This window comes from Astatotilapia calliptera, chromosome 9 (genome assembly GCF_900246225.1).
Source record: "Astatotilapia calliptera chromosome 9, fAstCal1.2, whole genome shotgun sequence".
In the NCBI taxonomy this organism is placed as follows: Eukaryota; Metazoa; Chordata; class Actinopteri; order Cichliformes; family Cichlidae; genus Astatotilapia; species Astatotilapia calliptera.
Window position 1 is genome coordinate 28,393,111 of NC_039310.1, and position 17,931 is coordinate 28,411,041.

Sequence of the window (17,931 nt, forward strand, 5' to 3'; positions counted from 1 at the left end):
ACATTAAAGTAGCTGTCTAGATTGCACAGTCTTTGATTTAATTATTTAGTTTTTGTTTTGTTTTATTTAGTAGTACAAATTTTAGAAAAAAAATTATACAATTACGGGGGGAAATTTGGGGAGTTATGAAGTCTGACAAAATAAATTATTTTTAAAAAGTAAAAAAGAAAAAAGAAAAACATTAGTAGATTTAACTTGATCCTTTTTTAACACTGGTGCAGCAGCAGCATAATGACTGAGATCAAATGCATTTTTCTGACTTTTCTGTGGAGTCTTGTATTATGAACAAACAGTGCTCATGAAAAAATAGTATGAAGAAGATAGATTTAGAGATGTGTGTAATTTATTTTGTCATGAACTGATTGGTCTGTCAGTATCACTGGAAAAAACTGCAGAGACTTACTTCACCTCGGTAATTTAATTCACTGAAATTAACTGAATCTGCAGCATCATCTCACTGTTTAAAAATTATCATGTGACCGAGTCTTACTTACAGAAAAAAGTAGTCAGCACAACAAAAACAAGAGATGTAGATTATTTGTAATGTGTATTAAATAAAATAAAATAAAATAAAATAAAGTGTTTGTCACAGTTAAGTTTAACTAAAGCAGCAGACATTTTAAATTTTCTTTTTTTCACGTTTTAAAACAAAAATCCGACTCCCATCTAGCTGGGCTCCCCAACCTGCAGGGTTGATGGCAGATGATAGAACTACTCACTGTCCTTCTGCCTTCACATCAGTGAATTTTAAAGGTTCTTCTGCGAGGACCTGCAAAACTCCTTGATGGCGTTTGATCCTGAGCAGCTAAACTTTAAACTGTCTTTTAATAGATGTTGTATATTTTTAGTGACATCTTCTGGTTGAAAGTTTGCTACAACACCCAGCAGTTTAGCTCACATACAAACCTCAAGCACTCCTAAACTTGAGTAATAAAATGAAAGAATAAATATATGAATTTTGTATTTTAGCAATAAGTAAATGTTATTTTTTTTGCACACTCAGTCACCTAAATCACCTCTTTCCTCCCAATTCTGATTCTCAGTTTGAACTTTAGCAGGTTGTGATGGCCATGTCTATTTGCCTAAATGCATTGATTTGCTGCCATATGATTGGCTGATAAGATATTTGCATTCATGAGCAGTTGAATAGGTGTACTTAACAGAGTGGCTGGTGATTGAATATTATACGTGATTTTGGTGTGCAGTTGTGAATCGATTTACTAAAAAACTACAAAAAGCATGACATGATTCTCTTGCACTGTTGCTCATGCTGGTTTATGAAAATGATATTTATTGATTAACATAATGTGATCTGCACTTGTGATTTGAATGCACTGAAAAGGTTTACCTACAAAGTAACCTATGCTGGATCAGTAATCACAGGCACTTGGGAGTCCTACCTTTTTTTTTGTATAAATGAAATCAATGTTTTTAGTGTTTAGCGTGTGCGCATGTGTGAGGGGAGGACAGTTGCACTTGAATCCTGGATTGTGAGAGCAGCTAAAATAAAGAAAGACGCAGTAAAAGGTTTGGTAGCATTTCAGAGAATGACTCTTCCTGTGAAAAGTTGATGATTGACAAGTCATTCTTTTCTTCTTACCACACCTAGCTATTTCAAACACTTCCCTGAGTCATAGTTTGAAGACACTTGACAGCGTCACAAGCAAACAAACAAGCCCGATGAGTTTTGTTATGAGCTAGTAACATGTTGGTTCTTTTTTCAAACACTGATGAAGTAACAGGGAGGCAACTAGAACTGAACGAGCTAATGACTGGGATCAAGTCCATCGTGTTTTTGACCATCCTGAACTGTCGGTGGATAAAAGGAGTTGAGTGAGGTGTTATCTTATGCGTACATATGCATAATACCTTATTCTAACCATTATAACTAACCATTATCATGGTAGTTATTATGAATGGATCTAAACATACCAGGAAACAATATGGTAGGCTAAAGAGAAACAGTTCATTCTGTGGGCGTGGAGGCAGAAATCTAGAACGCCAAAACTACATGTTCTAAGAGAGACTTCTTTTTTCTTCTGTTATGAAGTTTGATTCAGCAGCAGGAATATGGAACTGAGCAGGATAATCGGGATCAAGTGTGTTGTTCTGGCTTTTCTGTGGACTCTTACAAATGGAGGTGAGTGAGGCTGCCATGACTGTCATTAACACAGGTGTGTTTCGGGTCATGGTGGTTTTTATTCAAAGAAAAAATGAACATGCCAGAAAATTAGACAAGGATTTTGAATTACAATAAGAAATGTATTAATATTTTGTTTGTACTCCTCAGAAAGTTTACATAGATGGTTGTCTGAAGGAGGTTTTTTTTACTTTGATGTTGCTTGACTAGTATTTTGGCTAGAAATCCAGTCTTCTGTTATGTTCCGTTATATAAACTTTAATGGCAGAAATTTCAGAGATATTTGTGCCCAAAGACTTTTTTTTCTCACATTTGTGTTATTTTGTATGTGCATCATTCATTAAGAGATGCCAGTGAGACTATGCTATGATGCATAGTTCAGATATGTGACACTGACAAAAGACAGAAGACCAAGCTGGAGCTGGAACAGTTGAAGATTTTTGTTGGCAGTGACCCGGATGGACAAGAAAAGAAAAGGGTACATCAGACGCTTAGGTTGACACAACGTTAGAGACTCAAGTCTGAGATGGTTTGGACACATGTAGAGGAGGGATAGTGGGTATATTGGACAAGCGATGTTGAATATGGAGCTGCCAGGCAGGAAGAAAAGAGGATGAACATAGAGAAGGTTCACAGATGTAGAGAGAGAACATTCAAAGGAAGATGTGGAGGATATGGTGAGACAGAAGCAAAGAGAGCAGCTGAAAGAATCATTATCTATTCATCAAATTTGGAAAATCCTTGCGATTGATCTCTTGTGCATCATTTTTGACGTGTAACTAAATTTTAAACACTTAAGATAACGTTTTTTTGAATAGTGATTTGCTACAAAGTCCGAGTTCCTATTCACCTACTGTGTTAGTGTAAACTTTAAAAATGGTATCACATGAGAAATGTAGTTTTTGAATTTGACCTTCATGCCGGCGTGCATTCCAGCTGTCACATACTTTTGTTTTCTGTGTGGGAAAATGTGGAGTATGTAATGTTGCTACCAGAGTGACACATCTTTCAGCTATATCAGACTCAAACAGCATTGTGTTTATATTCAAGCAACCAGCTTGGTTTTGTATTTTCATAGTGTTTAATGTGGACACCAGGTTTTACTGGTGGAAAAACGAACTATTTTTAATTTAATTGTTGGATTTCAGAGAAATGTCCTCTAAGTTGAACTGTGTTGGGTGTCTCTTTGTGTTGCAGATACTGAGGTGTCCTGTGTTTTCCAGGAAAGTTGCATCTTACCCTGCAGTTTCCTGGGTAGCACTGATGCAGTTATTAGCTGGAGTCTGCTAAAGGCAAGACATGTTTCCATCCTCTCCTACAACTCCAAACAAGACCAGCTTACACAACAGGATGAGCATTTTAGAGGCCGGGCATCATTATTCAAAGACCAGATATCCAACGGAAATGCCTCACTCCAGCTGACATCAGTGGAGTTTCAAGATGAAGGCAGATACAAATGTGCAACAGGGGGAAACAATGATTCATTTATCAGCCTAACAGTGGACGGTACGAGAAACATACAGAAAACACAAGACACTTTTTTTTTACTATATATTTGCATGAAGATATATAGCAATCTTTGTCTTATAAACAAAAAACATTTCAAGACAAAATAATATTTTTAGAGTGAATAATTCATAAAGTATATTTTTTATGACAGCTCCAGTCCGTGAGGTCAACATTGAGAAGGCAGAAAACAGGATCACCTGCAGCTCTGAGGGGATCTACCCCGAACCTCTGCTCACCTGGTCCACCAGCCGTCAAACCGTCTTCAGGAGCACAACCATAGTCCAGCAGAGTGGACCGAACGGAGAACTTTATAACATTAAGAGTTCTGTCATATTCCCTGACACCAAACATGACTTCACTGATATGACCTACAGCTGCACTGTCACCACTCGCAGCAACAACAAAACAGCCATTTTGTCAAACCGCAACCTGAAAGAAGGTAAGTGTGTTTTAAGATTTGTGGTCAGTCAGTCAGACTTTTACCAACCAAATAAAAAAATGTTCTGCAAAAATCTTCAGAATTTTTTATTAACAAAATACATATAATAGTTATTTATAGTTATTTATATTGATTATTAAATAAGTAAAATCAACACTTTTCATTTGTGTATGTGCGTGTCTGTGTGTGTTTGCTACAGGCATCGCTAAAGCCATGGTGGCAGGCGTCATCATGATTGCGGTAATCTTAGGCCTGATACCGATATGCTGCAATAAATTTAACAGTAAGGTAAAGACAAACAAACAGATATCAGGAAGGGTATCTACTTCTGAAATTTGGGGATCTGTTGTGTTGATGTGTTGAATTAATAATGCAACATTTTAGATGCACCAGAGCTGCTCAGTGCCAATGAGTGTGCTGCCTACAGTGGAAACAGGATCAATGGAGTTACAGGTACAGACAGGCACAGATGTTGCAATGAGCCCCCTTAATCTGACCAAACTTAACTTAGAAAGTCCAAAATTTAATTCAAGCCATTTTAATTCTTTAAAATAAATAAATAAATAAATTAATTAATAATAATAAAAAAAAAAAACCTTTCGTTTCTTTTCCTTTTTTTTAAATTTTTTTTACCTTTTCAACTATGTTTCTGTAATGTTTGAAGTGTATATGGTAATCTAAATTTAAACCATATTCTGTTTTAAAAAAAAAAATAGTCCAACGTTGATCTTTTTTTCTTATAAAAATGAAACAAAATCCTAAAATAATGTATTTCTATGCTTTAACCCAACATGTGCAAGTTCAAAGGCAAAAGAGTAACAACACAGTGGAAGTATTTTAAAATGTTTAAAGTCATATGAAAAGGAAAACGTTCACACGATTGTATGCAACCCTTTAAAAATGATATTAAACGTATACAAAACCCTTTTTAGTACATGATTTAATAGCTGTACTACTTGCTATAGAACTAATATAAACTATTGGATGACAAACTCTTCTTCAGTCCCATCAGGCTCAGCAGGTTCCTGATGCTGCAGAAATATCAAGTCAACTCGATTTGGTCCTGACAGAAAAAACTTCAGAGGAACTGAAAACACTGAGCGCTCCAGGGTAAATCTCTCTCTCGCCCGCTCTTTTTAATCCAGCGTATCTTTGGTTTGCTTTTTTGTTTATTCTTAATGTATTTCAGGACAGAATTCTTTATAATTTCATTTTGCAGTCACGACCATGAGGGAGATGATTTATTACCAAAGGCAGCGGCAGAACCCACAGAAATGTGAATCCTGTAGAAACACGGCCTCAGACAACGTGACCTCTCCATTTATTAAATGATTTTTAAATGTATCTGTTAAATGTACCTGAGTCAGTATCATTAAATGATGCTGATACACTCTGATGTCTTTTCTGTTCTCCATCAGTGACACTAATGCTCACTTTGCACATGTTGGTGAAGTTCTTTGATATTTTGAGGTTGAGATTACAGCATATGGTTCCTCCTCTACCTCATCTACTCGATAAAATGATACAAAATAATTAAGCAGAAAGAAAATGTCACTCATTATATTTCATGACACATAAATTATGTGGCACGGTGGTTAGCACTGTTGCTGCAAAGCAAGAAGGTCCTGAGTTCAATTCCACCATCAGGCCGAGGTCGTGTGGAGTTTGCATGTTCTCCCCGTGTTTGCGTGGGTTCCCTCCGGGTACTGTGGCTTCTTCCCACCATCCAAAGACATGCAGCTTGTGGGGATAGGTTAATTGGATAATCCAAATTACCACTAGGAGTGAATGTGCGAGTGAATGGTTGTCTGTCCCTGTGTGTTAGCCCTGCGACAGACTGGCGACCTGTCCAGGGTGTACCCCGCCTCTCGCCCTCTGACAGCTGGGATAGGCTCCGGCAATCCTGAAAAGGATAAGTGGAAGCGAATGGATGGATGGATAAATTAAAATGTTTACTTGTATAGTAGTTTTAGTTGTTTTGTTTTTTTTTTGTTTTATTAAAAAACACAGTTTTGAAATCTGGAGGTTGTAAGCAGCACGTCTTCAGTGTTTTGTAAAAACATTCACAAATATTAAATGTTTAAGACCTGACTATGATTTACTGTTTTATTATTTGTTGAAAACTTACTTGCTTTTCTTACTGCTAACGTTTTTAGGGACTGTCACATGGTGTTTGTTGTTAATGCACCTTTTGGAGATCTACACCTTCATATAGTGACTTGATAAATTTTAATGTTTGCATTTAGAAGCATTAGTGCCATTTGGTTGTTCGTACTCTTACTGAGCTCATACGAGACTACAGCACTTGCAATAAATGCAGTCATCAATACTGAGTTTATTGTAATGCCCACCCTGCTTACCGACTGGTGAAGGCTCTCATGCTCACAGTGACACCTACACATAACCTGATGTTAAATAGCAAATTTGGTTGTATTTAGCAAAACAAAAAAGTAAAATAAGTTTGACTTTACTAAACATATTTTTTAGTCTTAAGTACAAATTTCCTTTATTAAGAAAAGTTTTCTTATTAAAAAAAATACAGTCTTGTCAAAACTTCATCTGATTCTGCATTTGGAACATTTTTTAAGTCAAGTGTAAATATGATTTTGTTTTGGAGGCTATGAAATGATCGAAGTTCAATTTAACTAAAGAATTTGAGATATAAGAATGTGCTTCCCGTCAAACTTCAACAAACAACCATTATTCCCATAACGTGCAGGTATTGACCTAAATGACAGAAGAAAGAAGAAGTCCAATGAACAAAAAGTAAACCTTTATTGAAGCTGAAAAAAGTCCAAAATAGCAAAAAAACAGCAAAAACAAACAAACCAAAAATGATATCCACAAAAACACTGAAGGGAGATAAATTGGGAGATTTGGATGGTGGAGACACGGTGGAGTCACCACCGGCTGTGAGAAGAGCTGACATTAACATAAATACCAACTAACGGAGAAATGACACAAATAATTCACAAATAAGCTGAAAGCATGCACTGAATTCAAAACCCAAACCAATGTCATCAACCTAACCCATAATAAGATTTATTACTTACTCATTTAAATATTAAATTACAACAGCTGTAATCATTGACAACATAACGGGTATAATAATTTACTATCTAAGCCATTTAAACAGGCAGAGCAGGAAGTCCACTGGGGAGGATAAAACCACCTCTTATCAACATTACAACATGCGCAGTAATCGATGCTGCAATCCTAAAGAGGCAAAGTTTGAGATTTCCTCATAGCAGCTTGCGAAGAGCTGCAACAAGTTGTGATTCTTTTTCTATGAAGCAAGAGAGCAAGAGAGGACCTGCTCTGCACTCTTAAGCCTTAAGAAGCACTGAAGCTTCCCATTCACCTGTTGCGTTCATGCACTGATGCTTCACAGTGCTTCATTTGCTCTAAGGTGCCATCAAGTGGACAATAAATGTAAAACAGGCAGAGTGATTACAATGACACCATGGCTTTGGTGTGAATGTATGACTTAATGATTTTTGTGAACTTCTAAATAATTCTGACCTTTTAAATATGCTGTGTGTGTGTTTATGCTACAATAGCAGGATCAAAAGAGAAGATTAGGAAAAAAGGATGCAATGAGTTTGTGTTACTGGGTTTGTAACTGTGCTTATGTTACTTATAAAAAGTGACTTTTAATTCATTAAAAAAGCTTTTCTTTTTCAGATGATTTCACCTGCTTTAGAAAACACTGGAGTGCAGAGATTTGTCTCAGGGAGCATGACTGGACTTGTTTTGGTTTCACCTCTTATCCAAGAGGCTTCTTCAGTTCAGGAAGTTAAGTTATCCAGCAAGTTTTTTACAAGTTCGCACATGTCTCTCTCTCTGACACACACAACAGCAAAAGTTTGCTTACCTTGTCCTGTTTTTTTTGTTTGTTTGTTTGTTTGTTTGTTTGTTTGTTTTGAGTGCTGTTTGTTGTTAGAGTGTGTTTAGTTACAGATGCAGCAGTTTGACGCTCTTCTTCTCTCATTCACCAACCTATCCCTCACCACAGCACCCGGCATAATAACCACTCTGATCTTAGTTTGAATAATAAAAGGAATAAAAATGTAAAAAGACAAACAGGAGGAGCCCACAGAGAGTCTACAGTGCTGCTTGGTCCTCGTCTGCAGGACTGTGGTGTCCAACCAACAGCACAGTTTGCTACCTAACATAAACAGGCTGTAAGTGACTAAATGCAATAACATAATTAGAATGTGTCCATTTCTTTTTGAAGCACAGACTGAGAAGCTTCTAATATGCGCAGTTGTGACAATGAGGAGGAGGAAGCAGCACTGTTTCGTACAACAACAGCACATTTAGAAGTGAGCATCTCCTCATCAGCTGCTGCTTTACCAGAGTTAATGAAGACTGTGTTTTTAAAGCAGGGATCGAGCAGCGCTGCCAGTGATATGATGCTCATTTATTGTAAAATGTACAGCTTCTCCTTTAACCTCAGACTCTCTGGAGTATGGACAGTGGCCATTTCCTTCCTCCTCTGGTGCATGGTGCAGCTATGATAAAGGGGAATGACCTTTGGTGGCTCAACTGTGGCCTCATTAAATGAGGACAGCACTTTTAGACTTTCTAAAATATTTTTTTACTGTTCAGATGAGATGTTCTTATGGGACAACATCAGTGTGCTCCTGCAGGTTCCCTGGGGTCATAAACATGTTGGAGCATATGGTACGTGCTGGGGTTGAATCATTATAGCTTATCTGTCCTCCACTACAGCTTTCAAAGCCTAAAGGAAATAATTTGCCAGTCTTGGAATGGCAAATATGAGGAAATGAGGTAAAATGCTCACATGCACACCTGTCCTGTGGGAGAACATCAGTAGTGCTCAGAGCTTTAACAAGCTTTCTTTTTTTTTCTTTCAATAACCAAGGCCTCATCCACCGAATTATTCTCCACTGATGACTACAAAACAAACAAACAAATACACAAATAATTCCATATCAGTTACAAATTTCACAATTAAAATATAAATTAATGTTGTTTAATACAAACATACCACACAATGTTACCTGAGCTGGTCTGGTTTTCATGGAGGGCTCTGTAATGTCAGATCAGGTGTTACTGTTGAGCTAAAACAACACTTCACCTTTAAATATACCGGAAATTAGAAGAAAGAAACTAGAACAAGGGATAAATGTCTTGCCACGTTTTTTATATTAATTATATAAATACTATTAATACTCATTTATAACTATGTGCATATTTTATTAGGTGACATCAGCTGAAAATGTTTCCATACGGGTGAAATTTATAGCTGCTTCCAAAAAAAGCTTGACCAGAGTGCAAACAAACTAAGTCCGCAGAATAAGGGTGGGGTCCACTCCGGAATACTGCAATTATTTCCTGAATCAGTCACGTGGTAGTGCGGCTTCGAGCGTCATATGATACAAAGTACAACCCTCAATAAAAACGAAAGTAATTTCTGCGCAGTACTCGACAGAGAGGGACTCGTCTCTAAATGTTTTTCTTATTGTTTGTAACTCGGAAACTCGGTTTGTCGTTGATCAGCAGATGCCTCTTCTGCACGTTAGTGCAGGTGAAGTTACAAACTGTTAATATTAATTATTGTAAGGCGTGTCTCCGTGCTGACCTTGAACATTCAGGCGAAGTTTGATTAGCGTTTTCCTCATTCTCAGTGCGTTAATATGCACTACCTGACAGACAGGCTGGGTGAGTTTGAGATCCTTCAACATTAATGCGCCTGCAAACGGATAAAACAACAGGATCATGGCTGGGAACAAGTGCGCAGTGTTTCTGGTGCTCCTGACATTTACGCGGACTTTAACCGGAGGAGGTGAGTTAGCCATTTACTACACACACTAGCTTACTCCTGTGTAAACAGAAGTTACCTGGTTTTAATCTGAAAAAACTACTCGAGAAAACAAATACCAGGAAGTGCAACGAGAGAAACTCCAAAAAAAGCTGAATGTGTGAGGAGAGGCAGGAGTGTCATAACCAGAAACCAACAAATGTCTCCAAGACAGAACTTAGAAATAGGAAATGAACCTTTATTTGTGCTGAGGCAGCAGAACTGAGAACACAGCCCGAGAATAATATAATAGAAACAAACATGAAATAAGACTAAATCTCGGCAATCTAAATGACAAGAATAGGAACAAACTAAGCAGAAAATATAATTGCCAACACAATAGCCAATGATAAACTCAAAACGTTGGGTCACAGAGCAGGATCATGACAAATAATGTTTGTGATTTATTTTCCTGAAAACTTTATTATTAAATATTATCACTCTCAGTGAAATGGGAATGTGGTTTAAACAATCAGTTTGTATCTACATCTAAAACCTGCTGGTGACAGGAAAATAGAGAATATACGGTAGATCAGGGCTGGCTGTCACACTTCAGAATCAGAGAAACTTTATGAATCCCAGAGGGAAAATCAGTTGTCATAGCAGCAAATATACAATAAACAACAAACACTCATAGAGTAATGATAAATAAATATAAAGAAAAATGGATGAATATAGGTATAAATATACATACAGTATATATTAATATAAAAGGACAAGTGTGTGTGTCGTGGTGTCCAAAAGTGTCAGGGTGTATTGAGGTGGGATTATTCTGGTCCACATGTGTGGATCTGACCCACATGAATGATTTAAAGAGTTTGATGGCAGCAGAAAGGAACGACCTCCTGCAACGTTCCCTCAGACAGCGAGGAACCTGTTGCTGAAACTGCTCTTCAGATTACCCAGTGTGTTATGGAGGGGGTGCGAGTCATTGTCCGTGATTGCCAGCATTCTGTCACCGATCACCTCCTCCATGGTGGCCAGCTTTATGCCAAGAAGAAACTCAACCTTCCTGATGAGTTTGTTCAGTCTGTTTGCATCCTTTGCTTTGATGCCTGCACCTCAGCACGCCACAGCACAGAAGAGAGTGCTCACAACAACAGACTAATCAAACATATAGAGCAGCCTGCTGCATACATTGAAGAATCTGAGCCTTTGTAGTGGTCAGAGGGCCCGGTGGCGCCAGTGTCCGGCAGCCTCACCTCTGTCAGTGCGCCCCAGGGTGGCTGTGGCCATCACCAGTGTGTGAATGTGTGTGTGAATGGGTGGATGGCTGGATGTGTAAAGCGCTTTGGGGTCCTGAGGGACTAGAAAAAGCACTATACAAACACAGACCATTTACCATAGTAGAAAGCAAAGCCGGCTCAGTCCCTTTTTGTAGGCAGCGTCCGTGTTGGCAGACCGCTCCAGCTTGTGATCCAGTTGAACTCCCAGATGCTTACAGGATGTGACTATTTCAACATTAGTCCCACCAATGCAGACAGGGAAGGGTCAGGATCTGTTTCTGCCAAAGTCCACCACCAGCTCCTTTGTTTTGGTCACATTCATCTTCAGGTGGTTCACGTCACACCACCTCACGAAGTGACCAATCAGTCCTCTGTACTCCTCTTCCCTTCCCATCTCCACACTTCCAATAATGGCCATGTCATCTGACAAGTTTATGTGATGTACTTGAAGTCGAATGTATAGATGGTAAAGAGGAAAGGGGACAGAATAGTTCCCTGGGGTGCTGCTATGTTCCTGTTCAGACTCTCTGACACACAACTCTGCAGCCTCACAAACTGTGGTCTGCCTATCAGGTAGTTGCTGATCCAGTGGAGCCTCCATCTGCATAGCCTCCAACTTCTCTCTCAGCTGGATTGTGTTAAAGGCGCTAGAGAAGTCGAAAAACATTATCCGAACCGTGGTGTTGGGTCTGTCGAGGGAGGAATACGCTCTCTTACAGAAACATCTTTTAATAACAGTTCCTTTAATTAGATCGAAGTTCAGAGTTCTGGCTCGAAATGAGCGTCCTTTACATTTTTGCTGTTATTGTTACGAAAAGAAATTAAATTAGTTATCGATGGGCTTTTCAGTAGAAAATGGAGATTAAAAAATGAAGTCTAAGTTTTTTTTGTTTTTTTTCAAATACAGACATCAGTAAGTTTAGAAATGAACACGTTCTCATACTCCTTATATTTAAACAATGAATTTGAACCAGTAGTAATGATTGTGAATTATTCCCTATGGGAACTGAAATGACAGAATTTATGGTGCTCGATCTTTGGGATCCACCTTTTAAGGTTGCTGGTCTTGATCCCTGTGCCTCACTCAGACCCACATGAGTCAGTCATGACAGATGTTTTCCTCTGGAGTCACAGGGACACAATCTTTCTAAGATCAGTTTTGGACAACACAACAAAGCAATGTTTCCATGTGTCGGCTCAACACGAAACCTTCTGCCAACAAGGAAACAAACAAAAACATCCCTGCCTTTACATGCCTCACTCTAAAAACATTATCACACGTCTCATATTTTTAATAAATCAGGTCAAAGGTCACTTGGTAAAATAACTAAAATGGTTATACAGAGAAACCAAACTACATACACATTTAAAATGATGCGCTGACTTTGGCATCACTGCTGTAAATTAAATCTGTTCTTAAGAACTCTAAAAGATTGTTGGAGAACCTGTTTAACTGAAACCAAGTTACTGTTTTTCTGGAGTCAGCTGGAAAGAGCAGAGACATTAGCCTGTGGCACAGGGAAAGTCTTTTTACAATTCTTACTTTGTAATTTACTGTATTTTCATGTTTAAATTTATTGGGCTCCTGATGATTTTTAGTTTTAGATACTTTTCTGTTTTCAGCTTCTGTCTTGATTTTTATTTGTCTCTGGTGTTGCTCTCAGTTTTGTCTGAAGTCCTTCTAATGCCCGTCTGAGTTTTCCTTGAATGTCGTCTCATTCATCCATCCGAGCCTCCTTTAAGTATTTTCTTTTCCTATTTCCTGTTTTACTTTGATTGTTGTCTTTTGCTTCTTGCTTTGGTTCGTCCATGATCGTCTTCACCTGTGATGCACATTCACTGCACATTTCTCTTTGACTCCATCTTTGTATCTTTGTCCCTCCCACTAAATCTGAGCTAATGGGGAAAAAAAGACACAAGCTGGGAGGAGAAAGGATTGGATTGGCTTGTATAATTCAGAAATTATCAAATGAGGAATTGAAACCAGTCGACGTGGCATAGTAAGATTGTTTTCAGGGTCAGTAGTAGTCTGTACTACGGCTGTAGTCCTGTCAGCTCAGAGACATTTGGTGGTGGAGGAAGGGTTATGTTATTTCTGGGGGACTACTAGGTTTGACATTTAATTCTATACATGCATTTGCTTATCCCACACTCAATAAAACATTACTTAACAACCCAAATTTTCACTCTAAAGCATCTAAAAATGATTTGAGCTGCAGATCTTACTTTATGATCATGTGTCTCTTGCTGTTGTTGCAGATACCGATGTGTCCTGCATTTTCATGGAGACCTGCATGCTGCCATGCAGCTCTGAGGGAGGCACTGCAGTCATCCACTGGTTCCAGCAATCAGCAGGAAACCGTTTTGTTCATTCATTCTATGAAGGCAAAGACCAGCTTGGACTGCAGAACCAGCGCTTCAGAGGCAGGACGTCACTGTTCAGCGACCAGATCTCCTCAGGAAACGCCTCACTCCTGCTGACAAAGGTGGAGGTTCAGGATGAAGGGAGATACAAGTGCTACACCAGCACTGAAAATGGAATCAAAGAATCATTTATCAATTTAAAAATGGATGGTACGTGACACACAATGCATTCATTTTAAAGAAATGTATGTTTTTAATCTTTATCATTTTCTCCAAGTGTATGTATAAATGTTTCTACTTATATTCAGATATTTTTTGCAGAAATAGCTCTAGTTAAAATATAAATAAAAACAATATCATGTGCCATGCATGTATGTATTGACTGTAAAAACTAGATTTATCTGCAAGTAAAAGACCTGCAAAGAAAATGCAGCTACTGATGCAGTCCAGAAAATGTATGAGAATAAAGAAAATCACTACAATTAGTCTTTTGATGAAACACTTGATTTAATGACAAAGATGTCCTGCTCATAAAAAGTTCAGTTAAAATACATCATTGAGTGTAGACAGATTGAGCACTGGTAACACTTGACTATATTTCTGCTTTTCAGCTTTTTCACTGTACTTGCTTTATAAATGCTAAAAAAAAAAAAGAACCCATAAAGATATGTGAACATAAACTCTGTCTTTCTTTTCTTTTTTCTGCAGCTCCAGTCCATGAAGTCGACATTCAGCGGGAAGGAAACACACTCACCTGTTGCTCAGAGGGGATCTACCCTGAACCTAAGCTCACCTGGTCCACCAGTCCTCCCTCCAATGTGAACAGCAAGTGCAACACCAGGATGCAGGAGACTGAGCAACACCTCTACAACATCAGTAGCTCTGTGACACCTTCAGACAGCGAAACTGATCTGACCTTCAGCTGCACCATCAGCACTCGCCGTAGCAAGAGGAGTGTAACTTGGCCCTCCACCTCATCTAAACAAAGTAAGCAGTGAAGACAATAATGTTGTAATATGATGTACTGTATGTTAAATTCACCTTAATCCTAAAATGACATCAGATAATGTTTTGTCATACAAGAAGGAAATCCACACAGAGTGTTGAAATCAATTTTAACTCTGCAAACCATGATTCACAAAATAGATGAATAATAAATTCACATTGTTTGTAATTGGAATTAAAAAAATGAGAAATTAATTAATTGTATAGTTTTGGCTACATCTTGATTTTTTGTGTGTAATTTATTGAGTTTTATCAGGAAAAAAATCTCTCTGAACTCTCGAAAACTCATAAAATCTCATCTATCAAATATGATGTATGAGTGTGATACATGATATGATCGGTGTTACATATGGGCTCAAATTGTGCTCATAAATATTTTGAACTTGTAAATCAAATGCGTACTGAGTCCTGATGAGAATTTGTGTGTGTTTGTAAAACACAAGTTACAGTTTTTTACAGTTTTACACGTAGTTTTTTGCTTTGTATCTGTAACCAGACCTCAACAAAAAACAATTTGTAACTTGTGTAATTATTTTTACAAACACAAATTCTCATCTATAGATGCACAGACATAAAATTGTCAGATATTTTGGTTTACAAGGTTACAAAACTCACAACTACAAAGTACAAAATATTTATGACCGCAATTTGTGTTACGGGGTCAATTTTCTTTAACATACATGTGCAATGCAGCGTTCTCACATACAGTTTAGACCTTAATCGGTTAATGATCAAGTTTAGTGTTATTTACACATTTTTATCAAGTTTTATGCAGTTAAACACAAACTCTGATTTCATTACTGTATATTCTAATAATATTATTCTAATTAAACCACATTCTGATGATAAAGCAAAAATAATAATAATAATAATAATAATAATATAGAGGGACTGGGTGCTTATTCCATTCAGAGCCATGATGAGGTTTGAGCCAAAAGACATTTTAAGTGATTCTGTTTCTTCTGTTTCAGGTAATTCAGGAGCTACTGTAGCAGGGGTGATTGCAGCCATCGTGATTACAGGAGTAGTAGCAGCAGTAGGCTTCGTGCTGTATAAGCGCAGAAAGGTAAATAACTTTCTCCCTTCACTTTGCAGTTCAGTTTGTTTATGTTATTTATACTGATTATGTTTTTTTTCCTCAGAGCAACACCAACAAAACACATACGTGAGTAAATCTTGTTTGAACTACACTAAATAAAAAATGACTTGTTTGAAAACAGTGTTATGGTCATGGAGATAAAACCAGATGTCTATAATGAATGAAATTAAACTGCTGTCGAGTCAAAATGATTTAGTAGTGAGTCAGACTGAAGCAGCGTTCAACAACATCCATGACATGAAAACAGAAAATCAGATGAAGCACATTCAGATTGATGTGGTGATTTTTTTTTTTGACTGTATATGTTTTTTTATTATTCATAATGATGACATGTTTCCAAATGGTCTCTTTTCATCTTTTTGACAGTGACACTGAACTTAAGGTGGAGCTGAATAGAAGCTCTGCCACGAAACATCTGACATCCCCCAAGCAGACCCCAGCAGCTCTGCTTCAGCCCTGCACTGAACCCTCCTGAGTGTTGGATCTCTGCTCAGTAAAGCAAAAACTTTCATAAGTGAAAAACCTGCTGAAAACGACATTCAAATGAGTTACTTAGTTACTCATACGTGCACTGAGGAGCAAGGACACTTTTTTTTAAATTCTGTTTTCATCTATGCTGATTCTTGGTCATAACCTAAATATTTTGATATGCCTCCTTCTGGACCTTTGATTTTTGGTTGTGCAGCACAAAGAAGAATGTTGCAAAAAAGATGAGTCTCAGTCACAGAGGCAGCTTTGATTTGTTTGTCAAAAACTGCTGATAAACTTGAGTTTAGCTACTAGCTGAGCTGGTAGCTTTTCAACATGTGTTCTTCTACTGTGGAACGAAAAAATAACATTAAGCACTGCAGACAGTTTTAGATGATGTGAGACATACTTTTTTTTCTTGTTATTTGTGTTTACATATGATTGATTTGTTTTATGCAGTTTAACATAAATGTAAATGTCTGAAACTGACATCCTGCACAGTGTTTACAGCTACTAACTATTTTCAGTCCTGAATGGGCTGAGATGAGGGACCGTTTAATTTAAGTGCAGCAGACATCATTTCAAACTTCAGAGATGATCAAGTTTGCAGCTGTTGTTTGAGTCATCTGGCATTTAATAAACACAGAGGGGAGACCATCAAGCTGCTGGAAGAACCATGCAGAACATCTTAAGGTGGATTTGTACTGTATTGTAGTAAAAATACACTGTCACCAGGACAGGATCTCACCTGCTGTGTCTCGGAGGGCAGCTAAAAATAAAAGGTGGGTGAGAGAAAGACCTGAGCAGTGTAGAGGAATTTCTTTTATTCATGTATTATTCACATTATTTTACTGTGTAATGCCTTGGTGCCACTGGGTTTTAGTATGGCTCAATGTCTCACACATTCATGCCATTGAACAGCCGGGTGATTGTTGGTGGAAGCAGACAACTTCACAGGAAGAGTCTTTTGTCTCTTCAACGACTGTGAGAGGTAGCAAGGGAGTGTGAACCTTTCTTTGGGGAAAAGGCCGATGGTCTGAAGCAGCTATGTCCTGCTTTTTGTTCCTGTAGGGGGTATTTAACCCAGGGCCATGCTGGGCTGGCGACACTGCTGACTGTCTGCCCCAGCGATGGCTTCTCTCACCAAGCTTGGCTTTTTGATCTTTTTTTGATTAAAGGATGTTAGCTACAACCCACTGTTTGTCTGCAGGCTTTATTAAATGGAAACTTCCACAACAGGAGCAGCAACTAGTAACTCGTAGGTTCTTGTGTCTTTTCAAATGCTGCCATCTCGAAAATGAATGTTTTGTGTGTATGTGTGTGTATATAATGCATAAGAAACTTCACTAAATAAACAACTTGACTAAAATATATTAAGAACAATTTTTTTCAGTCCATGTTTAGTAGCTGAAGATGGTTTCTGCAGTTCCTGCAGGAAGACACACACACAAAGACAGACTTACTCCAAAATGTAGTTTATTGGACCAAGGGAGGAACTACAGCAGTTTAGAACAATTAAAAACAATTAATTTAGAGAAATTTACGACCTCATGTAGGTTACAGGCTTCCTATCAGTGGCCTTTACTTTTTTGAACACCACTGATTATATTAGAACCTTCTTATACTAACACAGCTGTGATGAAGATTAGTTAAGATTTTTCAAACTGTAAGAGATAACCATAGATCTTTAACTTTTTTAAAGCTTGTCCGACCAAAGTTATTCAAACATCTAGGTGAAGGCAGGTTAAATTAGATGAGCTTTGTTACTTCCTAGTGGATAAGAAGAGGTGAGTGAGGCATTACTGGCTTCCGAAAAGACTAAACTTCATTCTCTAAACCAAATTCTCAGTGGCC

The 17,931-nt window shown here is 37.9% G+C and overlaps 2 protein-coding genes across 4 annotated transcripts; both read left to right on the plus strand.

Moving 5' to 3' along the window:
• Nucleotides 1-1,740: 1,740 nt before the first annotated feature.
• LOC113029222 (V-set domain-containing T-cell activation inhibitor 1-like) lies at nt 1,741-7,959 on the plus strand. Of its 3 annotated transcripts, none has more exons than XM_026179978.1 (8): nt 1,741-1,946; nt 2,051-2,140; nt 3,338-3,646; nt 3,801-4,088; nt 4,288-4,376; nt 4,473-4,541; nt 5,092-5,198; nt 5,308-5,480. In XM_026179978.1, exons 2-8 carry the CDS (start codon nt 2,071-2,073, stop codon nt 5,366-5,368), a joined length of 993 nt encoding a protein of 330 aa, XP_026035763.1. In that variant the 5' UTR covers nt 1,741-1,946; nt 2,051-2,070; the 3' UTR covers nt 5,369-5,480. The 3 variants fall into 3 exon arrangements, with proteins under 3 accessions (XP_026035763.1, XP_026035764.1, XP_026035765.1); XM_026179979.1 differs by having other exon boundaries at nt 1,741-1,828; XM_026179980.1 differs by lacking the exon at nt 5,308-5,480 and adding an exon at nt 7,773-7,959 and having other exon boundaries at nt 1,741-2,140.
• Nucleotides 7,960-9,479: 1,520 nt separating this feature from the next.
• Nucleotides 9,480-17,318, plus strand: LOC113029832 (V-set domain-containing T-cell activation inhibitor 1-like). The gene is made up of 6 exons (XM_026180852.1): nt 9,480-9,900; nt 13,401-13,715; nt 14,214-14,492; nt 15,482-15,576; nt 15,653-15,675; nt 15,976-17,318. Exons 1-6 carry the CDS (start codon nt 9,834-9,836, stop codon nt 16,082-16,084), a joined length of 888 nt encoding a protein of 295 aa, XP_026036637.1. The 5' UTR covers nt 9,480-9,833; the 3' UTR covers nt 16,085-17,318.
• The last annotated feature ends 613 nt before the right edge of the window (nt 17,319-17,931 follow it).